We start from the raw sequence: 17,573 nt of genomic DNA, 5'->3' as shown, positions 1-17,573 counted from the left end.
TCTCTAGACCCATCTATCTTGAAAACCACCACAACTCATTTACTCCCCTCTAGATTTTTCTAACACACTTAGAAATTACAAATTACATTTTTAACAGCTACTACTGCTGCCAATATGCATGTGGATTGCGAGACTTAAAGAATGAATGTTACAGACTTGGTATTTTATGTGTTCACAGACTTTTTTTTTCTTTTGGTTGTTGAAACATGTGTTGACAGACTTGATGTTCTTTTAATTGTCTGTTTATGTGAAAATGAGGCATCTAAGGGATACTTCTGGATCAGTCTAAATCTTCTCTTTTCTTTCATCATTTTTTTTTGGTTTTGAGAAATCGACTACGTTCTAAGTTAGCCGTTACAAGCAAGGAAAGAAAAATCGACATATTTCGCTTGTTTTTTCAGATGAGGGAAACGAAAAGTAACTTACACAAATTTCGTGTAGATTTTCACTCGAAATATTAGGACTTTTCGATTTAGATTTCAAGAGGCCTTCCAAATTTAACCACGAAAGCAGACCTTCGTCCTTTCTTTTTCATCTTTTAGTGGATTTCTTCTCATTACATATAGGTATGATATTTGATATGAAACCCTAGAAAGAGGAAGTCGGCGGCTAAAAACATTGTTCAACCATAATTTAATATGGAAAACTTTGTTCCACCATAATTTATTATGGAAGTTTTATGGGCCTTTGACACTTACAGAGGCGCCTTTATAGCTTCGTTTGTTTTTAGTTATTTTCATTCCAAGTCTTCTTTTACATTGCAATTTACACTTCAAACTTAGTAGTTCTGTTACAAATTAGTTACTGATGTTTTCATTTTTTGCCCATCACAACTCTTTTCAACTAAAATAAACAATAATAATGACAATGTTCTTTTTAGGTTTCATGATAGATAAAATATATTTTATATGCAATTTTAATATAATTCTATTACTTTTGTGGTTTTGTAAAACTTCCACACTGACCGAAACGTTTGCATTTTTGGGTCTGCTTTCACCGCAGGCAAACTAATTCGTTCGCTTAGCCCTATTAGAGTAAGGCTATCCAACCATTCATGCCTCTTCTTTTCTTGATGATTGTAGGGATGGAAGGACCACCCGATTCTGCATAAGACTATTCTCGGCTAGGAGATAGAATCATTTCATCAGGCCCACTTCTGCGGGTTCTTTCGGAATTGGAGTTTCATGTTCTCATGCTACGTCAAGACGTGTGACGTGCTACCCTATTCCGTAAGGAGGATCCTCTTGTTGAATAGAATCTTTACAACGTATTGTTATTACTTAAAAGCAAATACGTTATAAGTAAGGGCGAGAGGAAAGAGACAACAGTTGTTTACTAGCAAGCATTGATACAAGGCATTGATACATCATCTAGATGTGATAAGCACGATAACCGCGCAAGTTAAACTTGTAACTAAAGAGGCCCAAATCCCAACCAACATGAAAGAGGCATAAAATCCAATATATTCATTATATTATTTATACCTTTAATAACTCAATTTCAATCACCATGGATGACACCTGCCATGGTGGATCGAACCTATGACCTACATGTTATTGGACAATATGTCTAACGCTTTGAACCACTTTAAAAGTGATTTGGTTTGATATAAGTGTACGAATGATTATAAAATACCATGTCGAAATTAGTGCTTTTGGCGGAGATTTGTTGTTACCTTGCTAGTTTCCGATAACATATTCCGTTATCTCAGGGTCAAAGTGTTCTATGTGCGACATGCATGTATGCCACTTGACGAAACTACCCTTGTAACCTACTATTGTGTAAATGTGATTTTCTGTTTTATTTTTTCATTTGTACTAATGTTCATATGTATATAGGGCGAGAGGCGGAGATCAAAGCCCAAGAACTAGGGCTCGAAAAAAGCGAGAAGAAAGTTCAATTTGCACAGCTTAACGGAATGGCAGATGAGTTGTCATTTGCTTTGAAAAACGCAGGGTCTCAAGTGAGCAAGTATCTAGTAACTTCGGAACCAAACTCTTGACCCATGGTGTTAGGATGCTTTGGGTTTTTTCATTGTGAAGCTACTAGTTTCTAATAACTTCGGAACCGAACCCTTGACCCATGAATCTGATAAAAAGATAGTGAAGGAAAAGTTATACAGAATGACCGTAACAAAGTACAAGTATATAAATACCATTCATCTGCATAACTATATAGAAAACCCTATACATTGATGGAACGCCCATATACAATCCAGCTGGATAATGGCAATTGCACCTCCATTTTTGGCTCATCACGTTAGATCAAAAGAACAATAGGTTAGACGACACCTTGTGACCCACCCAAAGAGAAGTGTAACTTATCAAAAGAGGGCAAACCGAGTTGCCCGACTTCTGTAACAATTACTTTTTATATTTATCATTGTCTTATATCATGCCCGTCATTTATTGCCTTGTATCATGTTTATATTTATATCTGTCGTTGCCTTGTGTCATGGACATCGTTTAATCTGCTTCGATTGCCATTTCTATCATTCCATGTACTATATTTTGTACAAATTGTTTTTAATGATTTGTTAAGTTGTGTCATACTGATGATACATGATTTTGTAACTGCAGGATTTGGTTAAAACGTTAGACAAACTGTGGATGGGCATGGGTTGTTCCAGTAATTTTTTCACTGAGGAATATAATTTGACATGGATTGGGAGAACTATAATACAGTGTAAGGGTCTGATTCTGAAAGAGAGGGGAATTGACCGAGATACAACACTGGATGTTGGTGCTATGTGGTTTGCCTGACTTAAAGAATGAATTTTACACACTTGGTATTTTATGTGTTGACAAACTTTTTTCTCTTCCAACGTAGAGGTCAAGGGTTCGAGGCACACGCTTACCGATACAAAAAAAAAAAATAAACTTTTTTCTTTTGGTTGTTGAAACCTGTGTTGACAGATTTGATGTTCTTTTAATTGTCTAATTATGTGAAAATGAGGCATCTAAGGGAGACTTCTGGATCAGTCTAAGGTTGAGTTTGTTTTTTTATTTGTGTCTGAATCTGAATTGTCGAAAAAATGGCGTTAGAGTGGGTTGTACTAGGTTACGCAGCAGGTGGAGAGGTAATCATGCTTCTATTATTAACTTTACCTGGTTTAGATAGTCTCCGGAAAGGATTGATCGCTGTTACTCGAAACCTACTGAAACCCTTTTTTATCGAGTACCTTTCTGTTTTTTTTTTTGATGAAAGATAGTACCTTTCTGTTTGTTCTTGTTAATGGACATTTACTGGAAATACGAAACAAGACCTACTTGTGAAGGACATTCTTGTACTCCAAGTGAACATATTCGTCATGAGAAATCAATCATGAAGAGTCAAAGAAACGCTTTATTGATCGCTGCTGCTCTTGTTTTCTACTGGCTTCTTTACTCTGTTACAAATCTTGTTGTTCGTCTTGAACAACTTAATCAACGTGTTCAGAGATTGAAGAGGGAAGATTGATTTGATCCATCCAGATCCAGATCTTAAATACAGATAAGCTGTTTCATTATTACTTGTTTTATTTGTTTAAGATCAAGTTTGATTTAATATCGTTTTTCTTTGTTTTGTTGTGATTTTGAATATTATGCAAGAATTTTTAGTTTAATTTTGTATCTGCTGATGATGCCTGTGATCAAACACTTCAATATGAATCAATTGTTTTCGAGTTGAAAATTGTGCGTCTATGTTGCTCTAATTAGATCCATGATAGGAACAATGACATTGTTGAGTTTGGTGATTAGGGCTAATTTCTATTAATGAGGTATGAGAAATTGAGAAGTTGCAATTCCAAACCAACACAAATATCTACTAAATTGCTGTAGGAGAAATAATAGATTTATGATGATGGTCGTGTTGAATAGTGTCTTAAAGAATGGCGATTTTAGAGCTAAAATTTGACCAACCACATTCATTTACTTGTGAAATTTAGTTGGACATTTGTTAAAAGTATATCATGAATTATGACTTCTGTAATCGTATTGAGTAGAAAAACATATACTTTTTATGTTTGTCCGAACGCCACTTATTCACGAACATCGTGTGGGCCTAATAGTTTTCATTTTCCATTTCATGTAAAACCATCCAAACTTCCAAATTAATTGCACAAGAGGCTCTTTAATGGATAAAGAGGAATAGGGAACCCTGAAATAGAAAAATCATATTTTCTTGAATAAAGAGGAATAGGGAACCTGAAATAGAAAAATCATATTTTAGTTCTCTCCAAAATCTTATTTTGCGAACACTGAGGGGATTTCATTATTATGATTGTGCACTCACAAGTAAATACTTGTGTTTATTAGTTTATATAGACAGAACTCTTGATTTTTTACATGAAGTTAAGCATATAATAAATGTTCACTTCTTATTTGTTAGTTCTCTACCCATGGAATACTCATGTGTGAATGTAGCAACATTAGTGAAATTTTTCTAATGTTGGAAATAACTTGGGGAATTTGGATATTTATTGCATATTGGAAATAACTTGGGAATTTGGATATTATTAGGTTCAATCTAACAATTTTCTAGCTTTCTTGAATTTCTCTTCTACTTGTTCTTTGTTATTGCATATTGGAAATAACTTGGGAATTTGAATATTTATTTCTCGGGGCACTGCGGTTCCTAAAAGATCTCCTATCTAGAGCAACTCATAGAACTTATGTTTTATTAACTCTTGGCTGAGAATTCACATTGAACAAGTTGACCTCTTCCGTGAGCCAGCGTAGTCAACCCGAAAAAGTGCAAGTTTTACGGACACAACAAGTTTTACCAGTTGCACACACCATCTTTCTTTTAACTTGGTCCAAAGGCTTGTACACTGTCTTTGATAAGCCACTCACTTTAAAAGGAGAAGGCTAACATCTTTATGGCTGAACACTTGGGGATTGCCTTTCATTATGATAAAACACTTCAATTGGAAGGGATTAACTGTTTTGGAGTTAAAATGTGTGATATGTGTGATGATCGTTTTATGTTGAACTTGGATTAATATTAATAGTTTCATATTCTCGTTATTAATGTTAAATTTGTGACTTTATGTTTTGAATTAATGAGGAATTGTTATAATTATTTTCAAATTCTCATTATTGAAATTTGAAATCATGCTTGTTGATTTCACTAAGCAATAGACTTTTCATATGATGCAAGATCTCTTGATATTAATTTCGTTTTAGTTTTGTCGGTCTTTAACCTCATTGTAAAGTTGAGTTTTGATGGATCCACTAACCTCTATCTAATCTTTCAAAATATATACACAAAATTGGCTTTTTGATTTTCATTTGTGAGTTGAAATTTGTTGGGGGAAGGCCGACTGAACGATACAAGTATTAAATTGTTCGAGTTGAAAATTGTGCGTCTATGTTGCTCTGATAAGATACATGATAGGAACAATGAATAATATTTTAGAGAAATGTTAGTGGTGTTTAGTTCTATTAGCTAATAATGCTCATATGATAGACATTTGACATTGTTAAGTTTGGTGAGAAGTAGGATATAAACATTCAATATGTTCTTATGATGTGATTAGGGCTAATTTCTATTTATGAGGTATGAGAAGTTGCAAATCCAAAACCGAACACTAATTTGCGAAATATGCTGAGTTAACTACAAATTGAATAACATGTTAGCGTGGTTAAAAACACCATAAAACCATAAACATAGATGTATACTTGTGTTAACCCCCTGTTCTATTTCCCGTCAAATAGCTTATGTGGCGTGAAAATCACACTTCCTCTGGGATGAAACCACTCTCGTCTTAAGGCTTCCCTTCCTGCTTTACCACTAGCGTCCATCTCTTTGTACAACCTTCATCGCCCAATTTCACTTTTCAATCTCTATTTTCAAGCCCCCTCAAAATGTGGAAAAACTCTGTGAATCAATCTTCAAATTTTCTTTTTCATGCACTAAACGTAATCAAATTCACTCTTATTACCAATTTCCTGCTGACCCTCAGGCATCTTAGCAGGTCATGGAGTTCGTCATATATAGATTAACTGATCACAGGGGAATTCCATAATCATTAAGTTCATTGAAATTAGGGTTTAAGAAATCTAAAGGAGATTGAGTAGTACTATTTGCTTCTTTCGCAATTATTGTTGATCCATTGGTTGCTACTAAACTGCAACCCTGAGTAATGTTAGAGATTTTGTTAAGGGGGTTCGTAGTTATGTTAGATGCCTTTGGGAGCTTTCAAAAGCTAAGCTTAGGTAAGATGAACACTTCATTCTCCTTCTCTTCGGCATCACTGAAAAATGGAGCCTCCAAACCGAATGTCTTCACTTCTAAAATGGATGGCGGAGTTGCTTTACGTACAACAAAAATTTCAAGCTAAAACCTTGACGCAGCGGAAAAATCCGAAAAAGAATTAGAACTCAGTCTAAAACTTTAAAACCTAGAAAAGAGTCTTAGAACTTCGTCTAAAGACTATAGAACCAAAATAAAGAACAAGTAATACTAAAATACTGAAGTTTGATTAGGGTTTCCTTAACCTAATCAAACTCAAATAACAATTTCTAATAAATAAAATACTACTTTCCTAAACCTAATCAAATTCTAATAACAACTTCTAAAGAAATAAAATACCAGAATCTAAAACCTAGAAGGTTACCTAAAAATATAAAGCTGCTAAAACTAACAATTTTCTACTAAAAAAATAGGAAACTACTAAAATAACTTATTTGATGATATTTAAGATTTTCAGAAAATCTTCTGAAAATCTCCCTGCATCAGTCTCCTCCACTTTAAAAATACTCGCCTCGAGTTTACTAATTGACTTGAATGTTATCTTGATTGGGACTCCCTTGATGTATCATTCTCGTGAACTATGCATAGGAATTACCAAACTTTCAGATTTGACTGACGATTTTACTAAGCCATAAAATATTTTCTGTCTGTAATTGTAATGTGACTTAAACTCTCTTTTCACCCCAAACATAAACTTGTACAGATCATGAGTATAGGGATTGGATATTATGAACTTCGATCAAGACTTCCGAATAAAATTACTTGTCAATCCATGTGAAACAATTTGAGATTCGCAAAATTCTAAGAACGGATTTTCATATGAAGGAAAATTAATTGGACTAAAGTCTAACTTGCGAAGATTTTCCCCTTCTTTTGAATCAACTTCACTTAACTCAATTTTCTGAACAACTCTCTTTGACTCAATTTCTTGAACAACTTCTTTTATCACAATTTCCTGAACCAATTCTTCAGAAACAATTATTTTATTGTGTAAATTGATATTAGGAGACTTATCCTTGAGCACAATAACGTTCGATTTTGCTTCATGAACAATATTGTTTGAATCGTCTATGGGGACAGTTCGTGGTGGTTCAACATTCTCTAAGGGAGTCGTTTGTATCTTTTTAATAGTTAAGTGAGGTTGTTCTTCCCTCCGAAATCCAAACTTCCTATATTCCCGTTCTTCAGCTTCAATTTTTAGGGCCAAGTTGTACGCCTCCTGAATAGTCCATACTGTAACTATCTCCACTTTTTCTCGCAAACTAAATTTTAATCCGCTTAAAAATCGATTTGCTACAACATCTTCATATTCTATAATGTTCTCCATATTGTTTCTTTGAGCCAGTTTTGAAAACTCCTCATAGTACACACCCACCGAACGCAATCCTTGTCTACAGTTCAGGTAAGTCATAAACAAGTGTTGTTGATAATCTGGTGGTAAGAACCTCTCCCTCAGGTTTTCTTTCATAGACGGCCAATTCCGGATTGGAGCCCTTCTTTGCCCCCTTCTTTGACGTTGTAACTGATCCCACCAAACAGCAGCACTTCCTTTCAGTCTACAAGCAATAATGTTTACCATCTGTTCACCAGGAACAGTATATGACATATTCACTTGCCGCTCAACCTCATGTAGCCAATCAAGGAACTCTTCGACCGACAAATAACCATTGAAGAGTGGTATTTCTTCCTTGATTTTGTATTCATCATAATATCTACGCAGATATAATTGGTTAGGATAATAGTTACCTCTATTTTCTTGGTTGATTGTTGAAGTGGTTGTTCTCTGCCTTCATTTCCATTAACAGCTTGGTTGTGGGCGAATCCCTCAACACGTTCTGATGCAGGGGCACCCGGCGTGGAGGCTTTTTCCATGGCCAAACCGGGCCATAGGCCATCCGGTCATGAAGAGTAGTTTTTAGGAAGTCCCAATTTTAGTATGATTATTAGAGAATTTAGGTTTAGGAATTTATGTTATTTTAGTATTTCCAATAATTGGAAAGGTCCAGATTTGAGTCTAGCTATTTAGGAAGTTGCAGTCTTTTAATTATTTAGGAAAGTCTAATTCAAGTCTATCTAGGAAGGTCCAAAATCCTATAAAAGGATATCTAGTTTGTCCATTATTCTGAGATTGAGAGAAAAACCCCTTTGAAGTTTTAATAAAGTTGAGTATTTAGAGTTATTTGATCTTTATTTTCATTGTTCTTATTTAGTTATTTCATCTATTTAATTCCGTTGCGTTTCTACATCACGTTCTCTGTTTATAGGTTGCCTAGGGTTTGTATTGACATTCAGGTTGTTAATCATCTCCATAACTTGGGTTAGTTGATGACTCAAACCGTCAATTTTTGCCCACATGACATTGTTACCTCGTTCACCGTCGAGGTTTGTGTTTCTAACTTCGTCTTCTGCCATTAAGCCAGGAGAAACCTCGCTCTGATACCAACTGATGCAGCGGAAAAATCCGAAAAAGAATTAGAACTCTGTCTAAAACTTTAAAACCTAGAAAAGAGTCTTAGAACTTCGTCTAAAGACTATAGAACCAAAATAATTAACAAGTAGTACTAAAATACTGAAGTTTTATTGATTTGAATGAATAAAACAACTCCTAGATCCCCCTTTATATAGACTTAGGGTTTCCTTAACCTAATCAAACTCAAATAACAATTTCTAATAGGCCGCGGCTTTCGGGAATAAAGAAAATTCTCCGGGGAATAAATTCTCGAGGGAATCCAGATTTTTTTGAAAATTCTCCGGGGAATAAATTTTTATGGGGAATACAGAATACATTTTTTTGAAAGTTCTCCTCCATCTCATCACCTCTCTCTGCCACTTCATCTTCTCGACACCTCATCATCTTCTCCGGCGAAAGTCGCCGGCCGGCCAATTTTCCGGCCGGCGACCTTCAAACATAAATATATTTTTTTAATTTCTCTCTCCTCTCTCTCTCTAATTTTTTTTTCTCCCTCTCTAGAACAGATCTAGAGAGAGAAGGTCTGTTCTCACGAACACCGACACCTCTCTGACTTTTTGAATCTCACTCTCCCACCCACAACTAGGTTTTGATTTCCCCACCATCACTCTATCTCTCCATCTCTCTCTTCTTTCTCTCTGTAGAACTTGAAAATCAACGTTTTTTTCTCTTCGGTAAATGTATATCTTTTTCTTCCTCTAGTCAGTCCTCTTCAAATGTTTATTTATTTAAAGACTTCTTATTCTTGTATTCTTCTACTTACAATCTTTGTATCTTTCTTCCTCTTCTTCTCACTTTTTTCTGTACTACTTATCCTCTGTTTTATTTGCACACAGAGAAATAGAGAGAGAGAGAGTTTCAACAACAATGGCGGTTGCTTCAAGAGGAAGAACAGATATTCAGAAATGGAGAGATAATAACACAAGAATTAATCCCGAAAGAACTAAAGTTTGGATTGAACCAAAAAATGAACATCATAGAAGAGTTCCTGTTGTTTATTATCTCTCTAAAAATGGACATTTACAACATCCACATTTTATTGAAGTTTCTCTCTCTTCAAATGATGGTCTCTATCTCAAAGGTAAACCTTCATAATCTCATCTACTAGGTTAAGAATCTCTTCTTTTTTTTGTTTTCTGGAACTTTTTACTTTGTTTGATTTCTCATCAGATGTAATCAATCGATTGAACAATTCAAGAGGAAAAGGAATGGCCAGCAAGTATTCTTGGTCTTCTAAACAGTACATTTCCCCTTCTATAATAAGAGCTTCAAAGTTTAACCTAATTAATTCTTCCTCTTTTTATCTTTTGATTCGTTCGATTTTGATTGAGAAGCTATAAAAATGTATTCGTCTGGCAAGATTTATCAGAGGAAGATTTCATTTATCCAGCTCACGGTCATGAATACTTTCTCAAAGGTTCAGAGTCACTTGAAACGAGCTTCAGTTTCAGATCTCCGGAGAAGGTACCGGAAACTCATAAATCCCGTGAAAATAGTGAGTTTCCGGTTGCTGTACAGAGGAGAAATCAGTCTTGGAGTTCAATATACCATTGGGAACAGACCTTCTCTCTCTAGATCTGTTCTAGAGAGAGAGAGAGAAAAAAAATTTTGAGAGAGAGAGAGAGAGGAGAGAGAAAATAAATTTTTTTTTCTATGTTTGAAGGTCGCCGGCCGGGAAATTGGCCGGCCGCCGACTTTCGCCGGAGAAGATGATGAGGTGTCGAGAAGATGAAGTGGCAGAGAGGTAATGAGATGGAGGAGCCTTTTTTATAGCATCTTCTGAAATTAGAAGCCCCTTAGCAATAAAAAGAAACATAAAAAGTCAATCTTATTTGACTAGTTTTAAGAAAAATCTTTATTCCCCGGAGAATTTTCTTTATTCCCCAAAGTCGCGGCCTTTCTAATAAATAAAATACTACTTTCCTAAACCTAATCAAATTCTAATAACAACTTCTAAAGAAATAAAATACCAGAATCTAAAACCTAGAAGGTTACCTAAAAATATAAAGCTGCTAAAACTAACAATTTTCTACTAAAAAAATAGGAAACTACTAAAATAACTTATTTGATGATACTGAAAATCTCCCTGCATCAAAACTTCAATATGGTCAGAACTAGGCGGTTCCGTGGGTGATTTAGAGACGTACATTCCAATTGCTCTTGCCCTTTCATTAATCAATCATCGGATTTAGGTACAACTTTAATCTTCAATGCTATTTACAGTATCATCACTGGTTTTCTCAATGGAATCCCAAGGCCTAATCAACCCATGAAATCAGTTGCTGATGTTGCTATTTCTCAATCCCACACTCATCTCACAATTCCTCAAATCATGGTTGGCAGAATTTCAAGTTTTCAACTTCCTCTGATCTTTTGATTCTTGGTGCCACAATTCATTCCTTTACTTGTTGTTCCGTGTTCACCTTACACAAGGGTAGCTTTCTGACCTCAATTTTGTCTGGTGTTTTTATCAAATTAAGATGAGAGTAGTTTCGTCCGAGAAGAAGCGCGTGATTCACACACCCTTCGTGTAAAGGGCATATGACGAGAAATAGGCTATTGGGGGTTAACGCCTGAACAATTATCATTTCAGAAGTGTAGTCGTAATATTAAAAAATAAATAGGGGTCGACAGGGGTGGCCCAGGCCCAAAGCAGCCAAAGCGGCTGCTTTGGGTCTCACATTTTGAAGGGCCCCCAAAAAAATTTCCTTTAAAGCACCTACAGATAAAAAAGAAATTATAACCAAAGCCCAACTCAAATTGTGCCAAGGCCAAATGTTCCTCTTTCCCGTGTTTGTTTTGGGAACATGTATTAAGGACGCGGGCTCCAAAAGAAACTTGAAAAGATATAAAGACCTAGTCAAATTACCTATTTACCTTACTTCCTTGGGTTATTTAGTAGATGCTCCCCACTTATTTAACAATATTAGGACTTCACCCCTAAAAACATTATCGTTCAGGCGTTAACCCCCATTGATCTTTTTTCCGTCTAAATGTCGTTATGTAGCGGGAGTGCGAGTCACGTGCATTGCATTAGACTAGAATACCCCCTATGTAATCTGACGGTCAGAAGATTCACATGGGATCAACGAACATGATCTAATCTTACCACTTCTTATAGCTGTTGGAATTTTTTCCCAAATTTTCCCCTCCCTCACCTTTCTCCAACGGTAATAAACTTTATCTATAAAAACCCTAGTTGCATCTTATCTCCAGTTCGAATTATTTGGAAAACTTTGGGAGCAAGTGCAATTGTGCAAGTGGTAGTCGACTAACTAAAATCGATGGGAGGAGGTTCAAAAACATCTTCAGATTCTCAGGTATATCAAAGCTGATGGATTTTCTAATGGGGGCCTTCACTAAATAGCATATTTACAGTGAGGTGTTTTGCTTAACTTAAGTTGTTACTGTTTTATGTAGGAAATGCAGTGTCAGATGTGTGAGATGGAAGGTCATGAGGCATTGAGTTGTCCTTTCCTGTATTCATCTTGCACAAAAGGAAGTTGCGATGGTATTCGAAAACTAATGGTGTCGAGTACTTCGAAAAACCCGGGAAGAAAATATTTGAGGTGTCAATACCTCAAATGCGATAGTTTTCAGTGGCTCGATGATGCAAAGAAACTAGTTGAAACTCAACGTGTAAGGCAACATCGAATTGAGGGATGCTATGGTTGCGGTGAGGTAGGTCATTGGAAGAAAGATTGTCCCATGGGTAGGAGAGTCACGGAGAAGAAGGGTAGCTCGTCCCAAACTCAAATTGTAATCACTACTACTCTCGACGAGTTTTGTAACAAATTTAACAAGAAATTTCAAATTTGATGTAATGAATTTCAACTTAGTCATGTAGTTTTCTAAGAAATGTAATGAAGTTTCATGAGCACAACAATTGAAATGTAATGTAATGAAGTTCAACCTAGTCATGTAGTTTTCTAAGAAATGTAATGAGGTTTCATGAGCAAAACAATTGAAATGTATGTAATGAAGTTTAACCTTGCACAATCTTCTGCCATGTCAAAACAATTGAAAAACAAGAGCAAACAAAAGAAAGTAATACATAATCATTCAACCACAACTTAAACTTCATAAAAGTAACAGTAATACATAACCTTTCAACCACAACTTAAACTTCACAAAAGAAAGTAATACATAACCATTCAACCATGTATTCTGTTTATAAACTGAAAAGCAATGTGTTCATCAACTACTGAAATTAAATGTCTCCTGTGACCCCCCATATACCATATACCCAACAAGTCATTTTCCAAAAAACTTCACAAAAAGTTAATGTGTTCATCAACTACTGAAAGATACCTGAAGTATAGTTCAAAAGACAAAGTTCAATGTGTTCTTCCTAACTGGAACCATCTTGGATGGCCTAAAGACCTGACCAAGTGGTCTAGTTGGTGCCCTCCCAAAGTATGTTAGACATCCAGCTCTAGTTCCTGCATGTTGTAAAATTGATGGTTGAGATGAAGATGAAGCTTGAGACACAGGTGGCTGAGAAACTCTAGGCAGGGCCGTGTGGTGGGGGGTGCGGGCCGTGCGCCCGCACAGGGCCCCCCACCACACGGGGCCCATTTGTTGCTCTTTTAAGGGTATAGGAGATTAATTACAGATAGAAAATTCAGAAAGTTAACATATAGCTGAACCAGCTCGATTGGTTTGATGCGTGCTTGCATACCCGGAGGTTATGAGTTCGAGAACAGTTAGGGACATTTGCAGTATTTTATCAACACAGTACTTATGCTCTTTTTCTCTAAGAGCACAACACTTGGTGCTTTCTGTCTTTTTTTTCTTTTTATTTTTTGAGATCACAATGCTTGTGTGGTTGTTAGTTGGTTATGCCATATTCAATTTTAGTTTGATTTTAATATCTCTTTAGTTAGTAAGTTCTTGCAAATCAAATAAGTATTAATGGTCGCAAACAAATCACGCTTCATCACTCTCTAGTGTGTATCTCCTTCCAAAAAAATTCTTTCTCTTGTTCATCGACCTCACCTCTTTTTCAAGTTTGTCGTAGGTCAAAATATAATGGACAATCGTACATTGAGAGGATGATATTTCAATCTTTCTCGTATCTTACCAGACAATAACATTTGATTATTTCAAAAAGAAGTTTTCATGAATAGTGTTATGTCCTTATTCTCGAAGTTTAGTTTATATGTCTTAAACTTCAAAATAATAGTTTATGAGAAAAATAAGACCCGTCAAAACAGATTAGTTTTACATGAATAGTGTTACGTCAATCATATATTAACATCATACATTGAGTTTGGATTCGTCAATGATTCAATATTTTTATTATAGTTAAATCATTTCAAAACAAAAATTTGAAGTAAAAGAAAATTTTCAACTCTCGTATTTTTCATAGAAAGGGGCCTCGTTTCAAGTTTGGCACCGGGCCCCTAAATTGTCAAGCACGGCCCTGACTCTAGGTGGTTGTGAAGAAGGTTGTTGTTGTGTGGTGGTGGTTGTAGGTTGTGGTACTGCTTTTGGGCCTTTACATGTCCTACTATTGTGACCCAATCCACTGAACTTCTTGCACCTCTTCTTAGCTTTAGGATTTGATGGTCCTTCATCAATGTTTCTTCACATGATAACTTAGTTGCCTTAGAAAGCCAAACCAGTTCTCAAAGGTTTCTGAACTACAAATGTAGATTGCCAAAGGATATAACCCATTATTTCCATCTAGGGCAGTGGCAGCTAAGCACACCCCACCATATTTCCCCTTGAGAAAGCATCCATCTAACCCAATGACTGGTCTACACCCCCTAACAAAACTATCCAAAAATGGTCTGAATGAAATACACAAGTTTTTGAATCTATGGGCAATGTCATACCTTGCACATGTAGCCATACTTCCTGGATTTGCAATCAAGAGATGTATACACATTGCTGGTGCCATTTTGTAACCATCTTCATAGTTTCCATAAATCCTCTCAAGAGCTATTGCTCTTGCTCTCCAAGCTGTCCAATAACTAATATTGACAGTAAATTCCTTCCACACAACATCTATGATGTTCTTAGGATTGAAATTCTTTCTCTGTTGGGCTCTAATAGTTTCCTCCAACTCTTTAGCCACAAAAGAACAATGAGCCATTCTGTTCTTTAACTTTGAGCTATGCTCACATGTATGTGTGTTATTGATCTGCCTCAGCACAAATGAGAAACTGTCTTTTGGACTTTTTCTAGCATAAAAAAACCAAGGATACCCATCACCTTCATTTACACACTTAACTCTCAGCCTATACTTCTCATTTTTAATATACTTGAACTCAAATCTATTGAGCACAGCAAACTTTCTCAGAAACTTCCTTGCTTCAGTGACATTAGCCCACTTTTGCCCTTCAGATAACACATCCCTAGCCACCTCAACCTTATTATGCTCCAAAGACTCTTCATTGGTATACAAGTTGTTTGATTCATGCACAAAGTCCTTAAATTCTACAAATGGTGGTACCTGTTCAGTTTGATCTATATCAGAATCAGAACCATTCATCTCATTATCCTTGGTTGGATCATAGTCATCATCACTTGATGAGTTGTAGCTGTAGTATTCCTCTTCAATAGGAATGTCATCTATTTCAGTTGGTACTCCATCAGTTTCAGGATGTTGAGTTGGAACTGAGACATCATTGTGAATTTCATTTAAGTCATAATACCCCACCTCAGGTATAATTGGGGCTTCATTTGACATTGGATCAATTCCATCCAAGTTAGGTATGTCATCTAGCTCTTCATCAAACAAATCTTCACACTCTGCTTCCATCTCATTAACTTTTTTCTCTCCCTTTTCATTTTCTGTCTTCTTAGTTTCTTTTTTCTTACTGCCTTGGTTGGACTTGGACATAATAGGAATTTCTTCAACTTCAACATCTTCATCAAGCACATCATATAACTTCTTTCTAACTGTAGAACTTCTTAAGAGACATGGTGTCCTCTTTCTAACTTTGCTTATACCTTGCCCTACAGGGGTAGTAAGACTCTCTTCTGCTCTCGTCTCTTGAATAGGTGTGACCTTATCAACATTTCTATTCAAGGGTGATTTATGGTCTAAGAACAGGTTAGCCCTTCCCCTTGAATCAATATCTCCTTCTGCCCACCATTTCAACAAATCAGACTCTTTGTCAACTATAAACCTGCTACCCTTCTTCAAGTAATTGAATACCATACTATGGCCTACTAAATCCATGTCCCTAGCTCCCATTCCTTTCACCAAATCTATCATGTTTATCTCATCACCATCTACAGATTCAAAGATTGCAATCTTCCCACTCAAATAGTCTTCACATTTCCATTTGTCCTTCTTAGAAGTTCTCCAATGACCATCATAGTTAACCCAAGAGTTTTAGTTCCAAGCTCTTCACTAGGCCTGTTAGACAAAAAAAAAAAAAAAATCATAGCAAACAGAGCACCACTATAAATTTCATTATCTTTCTAAGTAGAGAGCATACAAGTTAACCATTCTAGTTGTCTAAGTCCAACCACATTACAAAGAAGTATTGTTGTCACAAATAAGAGAAGATTATGTTCTCATTACAAAACAGAAACATTTTGAAAAATATATAAATATATGCTCTCTATCAGAGCATCATCATTGACAACAACCAAGTCTAATAATAAGGATTATTTTATACATAACAACATCACAACTAAAAACTAAAAGAGGATGTTGCAGTATAAGCTGAAAACAAAATATGGAAGAAAACCTTAAAATCAATACTCAAAATAGCAAATATTGAGTGTAAACAAAACAATGACTCTTGTTCAAATGGTAAGTAAACAAATAATGATGTTTGGTTCAAAGATACTTACAAACCACGCAGAGAAGCCATTACTCGTCCAAAGATTTAGGTTGTTGATTACAACCTAGTTGTAAGAATCGTAAGAACCACGGTTACTCGACCGACCTAGAGAGAGAAACATAAATGGACATGAATACAATGAAACCTGATCAAAACCCCTAAGATTCTAACCCGATTCAAGCTTCAACATCAGAAAAATGGTTTTAGGGTTTCGACCGTACCTTTCTTTCGTACCAGCAAACTAAGAGAAAAGTTGAAGGAGTAAAAGCTGATAGAAGTTCCCGCCTTCAACTGGCTAGGTGAGCAGTTGATGGGATAGTTTTTGGTAAGATTAGATCCTGTTCGTTGATCCCATGTGCATCTTCTGACCGTCAGATTACATCGGGGGTATTCTAGTCCAATGCAAAGCACGTGACTCGCACGCCCGCTACATAATGACATTTAGACGGAGAAAGGGTCAATGGGGGTTAACGCCTGAACGATAATGTTTTTAGGGGTAAAGTCCTAATATTGCTAAATAAGTGGGGGCATCTACTAAATAACCCTACTTCCTTGTTCCAATTTAACAAACTTGCAAATTCAACTCCATCGACCTAATAGGCTAAGAGACCTGCTTCACTTTTTTCTATAAATATTGGTTGCCATCTATCTTTCTTTCATAAAAGCTAAATCTTAACCCATTATCTCTCCATATCTCTCTATTTTACAAGTAGGTAACAAGTTCTTTCTTTTAACTTTGAACAAAAACAAAAAAAACTTCTTTGTTTTAAACTTTTTCTCCCTTATTTTTATGGTTGTATATTTTATCATTTTGTTTTCACCCTTTTTTTGTTTATTGTATTATATGTTATCCCCTCTGGAGAATTATTTTCATTAATTTTAAAATTAGGTCTCCACAAACAACAATTACTACTACTTTTGATTCTCTTATGTTGCGATAACTCAGTTACAGGAATTGATTAGATTTTTTGACGACTATAGAGAAAATGAGTTTATTTCTGCCATTTTAGCTGCTAAAGAGGTTGCAGAGGTCTTAGATATCGAGCCTATATTCCCACAAA

General features: G+C 35.7%; 1 protein-coding gene across 1 annotated transcript; it reads right to left on the bottom strand.

Annotated features, from left to right (window-relative positions):
* Positions 1-13,928: 13,928 nt before the first annotated feature.
* On the bottom strand, positions 13,929-16,941 carry LOC147563675 (uncharacterized). Its single transcript, XM_086668267.1, has 3 exons — positions 16,734-16,941; positions 16,523-16,617; positions 13,929-16,079 (listed from the first exon to the last, which is right to left on the bottom strand). Exon 3 carries the CDS (start codon positions 15,933-15,935, stop codon positions 14,286-14,288), a length of 1,650 nt encoding a protein of 549 aa, XP_086524393.1. The 5' UTR covers positions 15,936-16,079; positions 16,523-16,617; positions 16,734-16,941; the 3' UTR covers positions 13,929-14,285.
* Positions 16,942-17,573: the final 632 nt, after the last annotated feature.

The sequence above is a fragment of the Eschscholzia californica genome, unplaced genomic scaffold (genome assembly GCF_041429995.1).
Source record: "Eschscholzia californica isolate CP2 unplaced genomic scaffold, dmEscCali1.0.p SCAF_1, whole genome shotgun sequence".
Classification (NCBI taxonomy): Eukaryota; Viridiplantae; Streptophyta; class Magnoliopsida; order Ranunculales; family Papaveraceae; genus Eschscholzia; species Eschscholzia californica.
This window is presented reverse-complemented; position numbering and strand designations above follow the sequence as displayed.

What these genes read in the sequence shown, in the direction of transcription:
- LOC147563675 (XM_086668267.1), bottom strand. Translation starts at nt 15,935, where the DNA reads ATGATAGATTTGGTGAAAGGAATGGGAGCTAGGGACATGGATTTAGTA.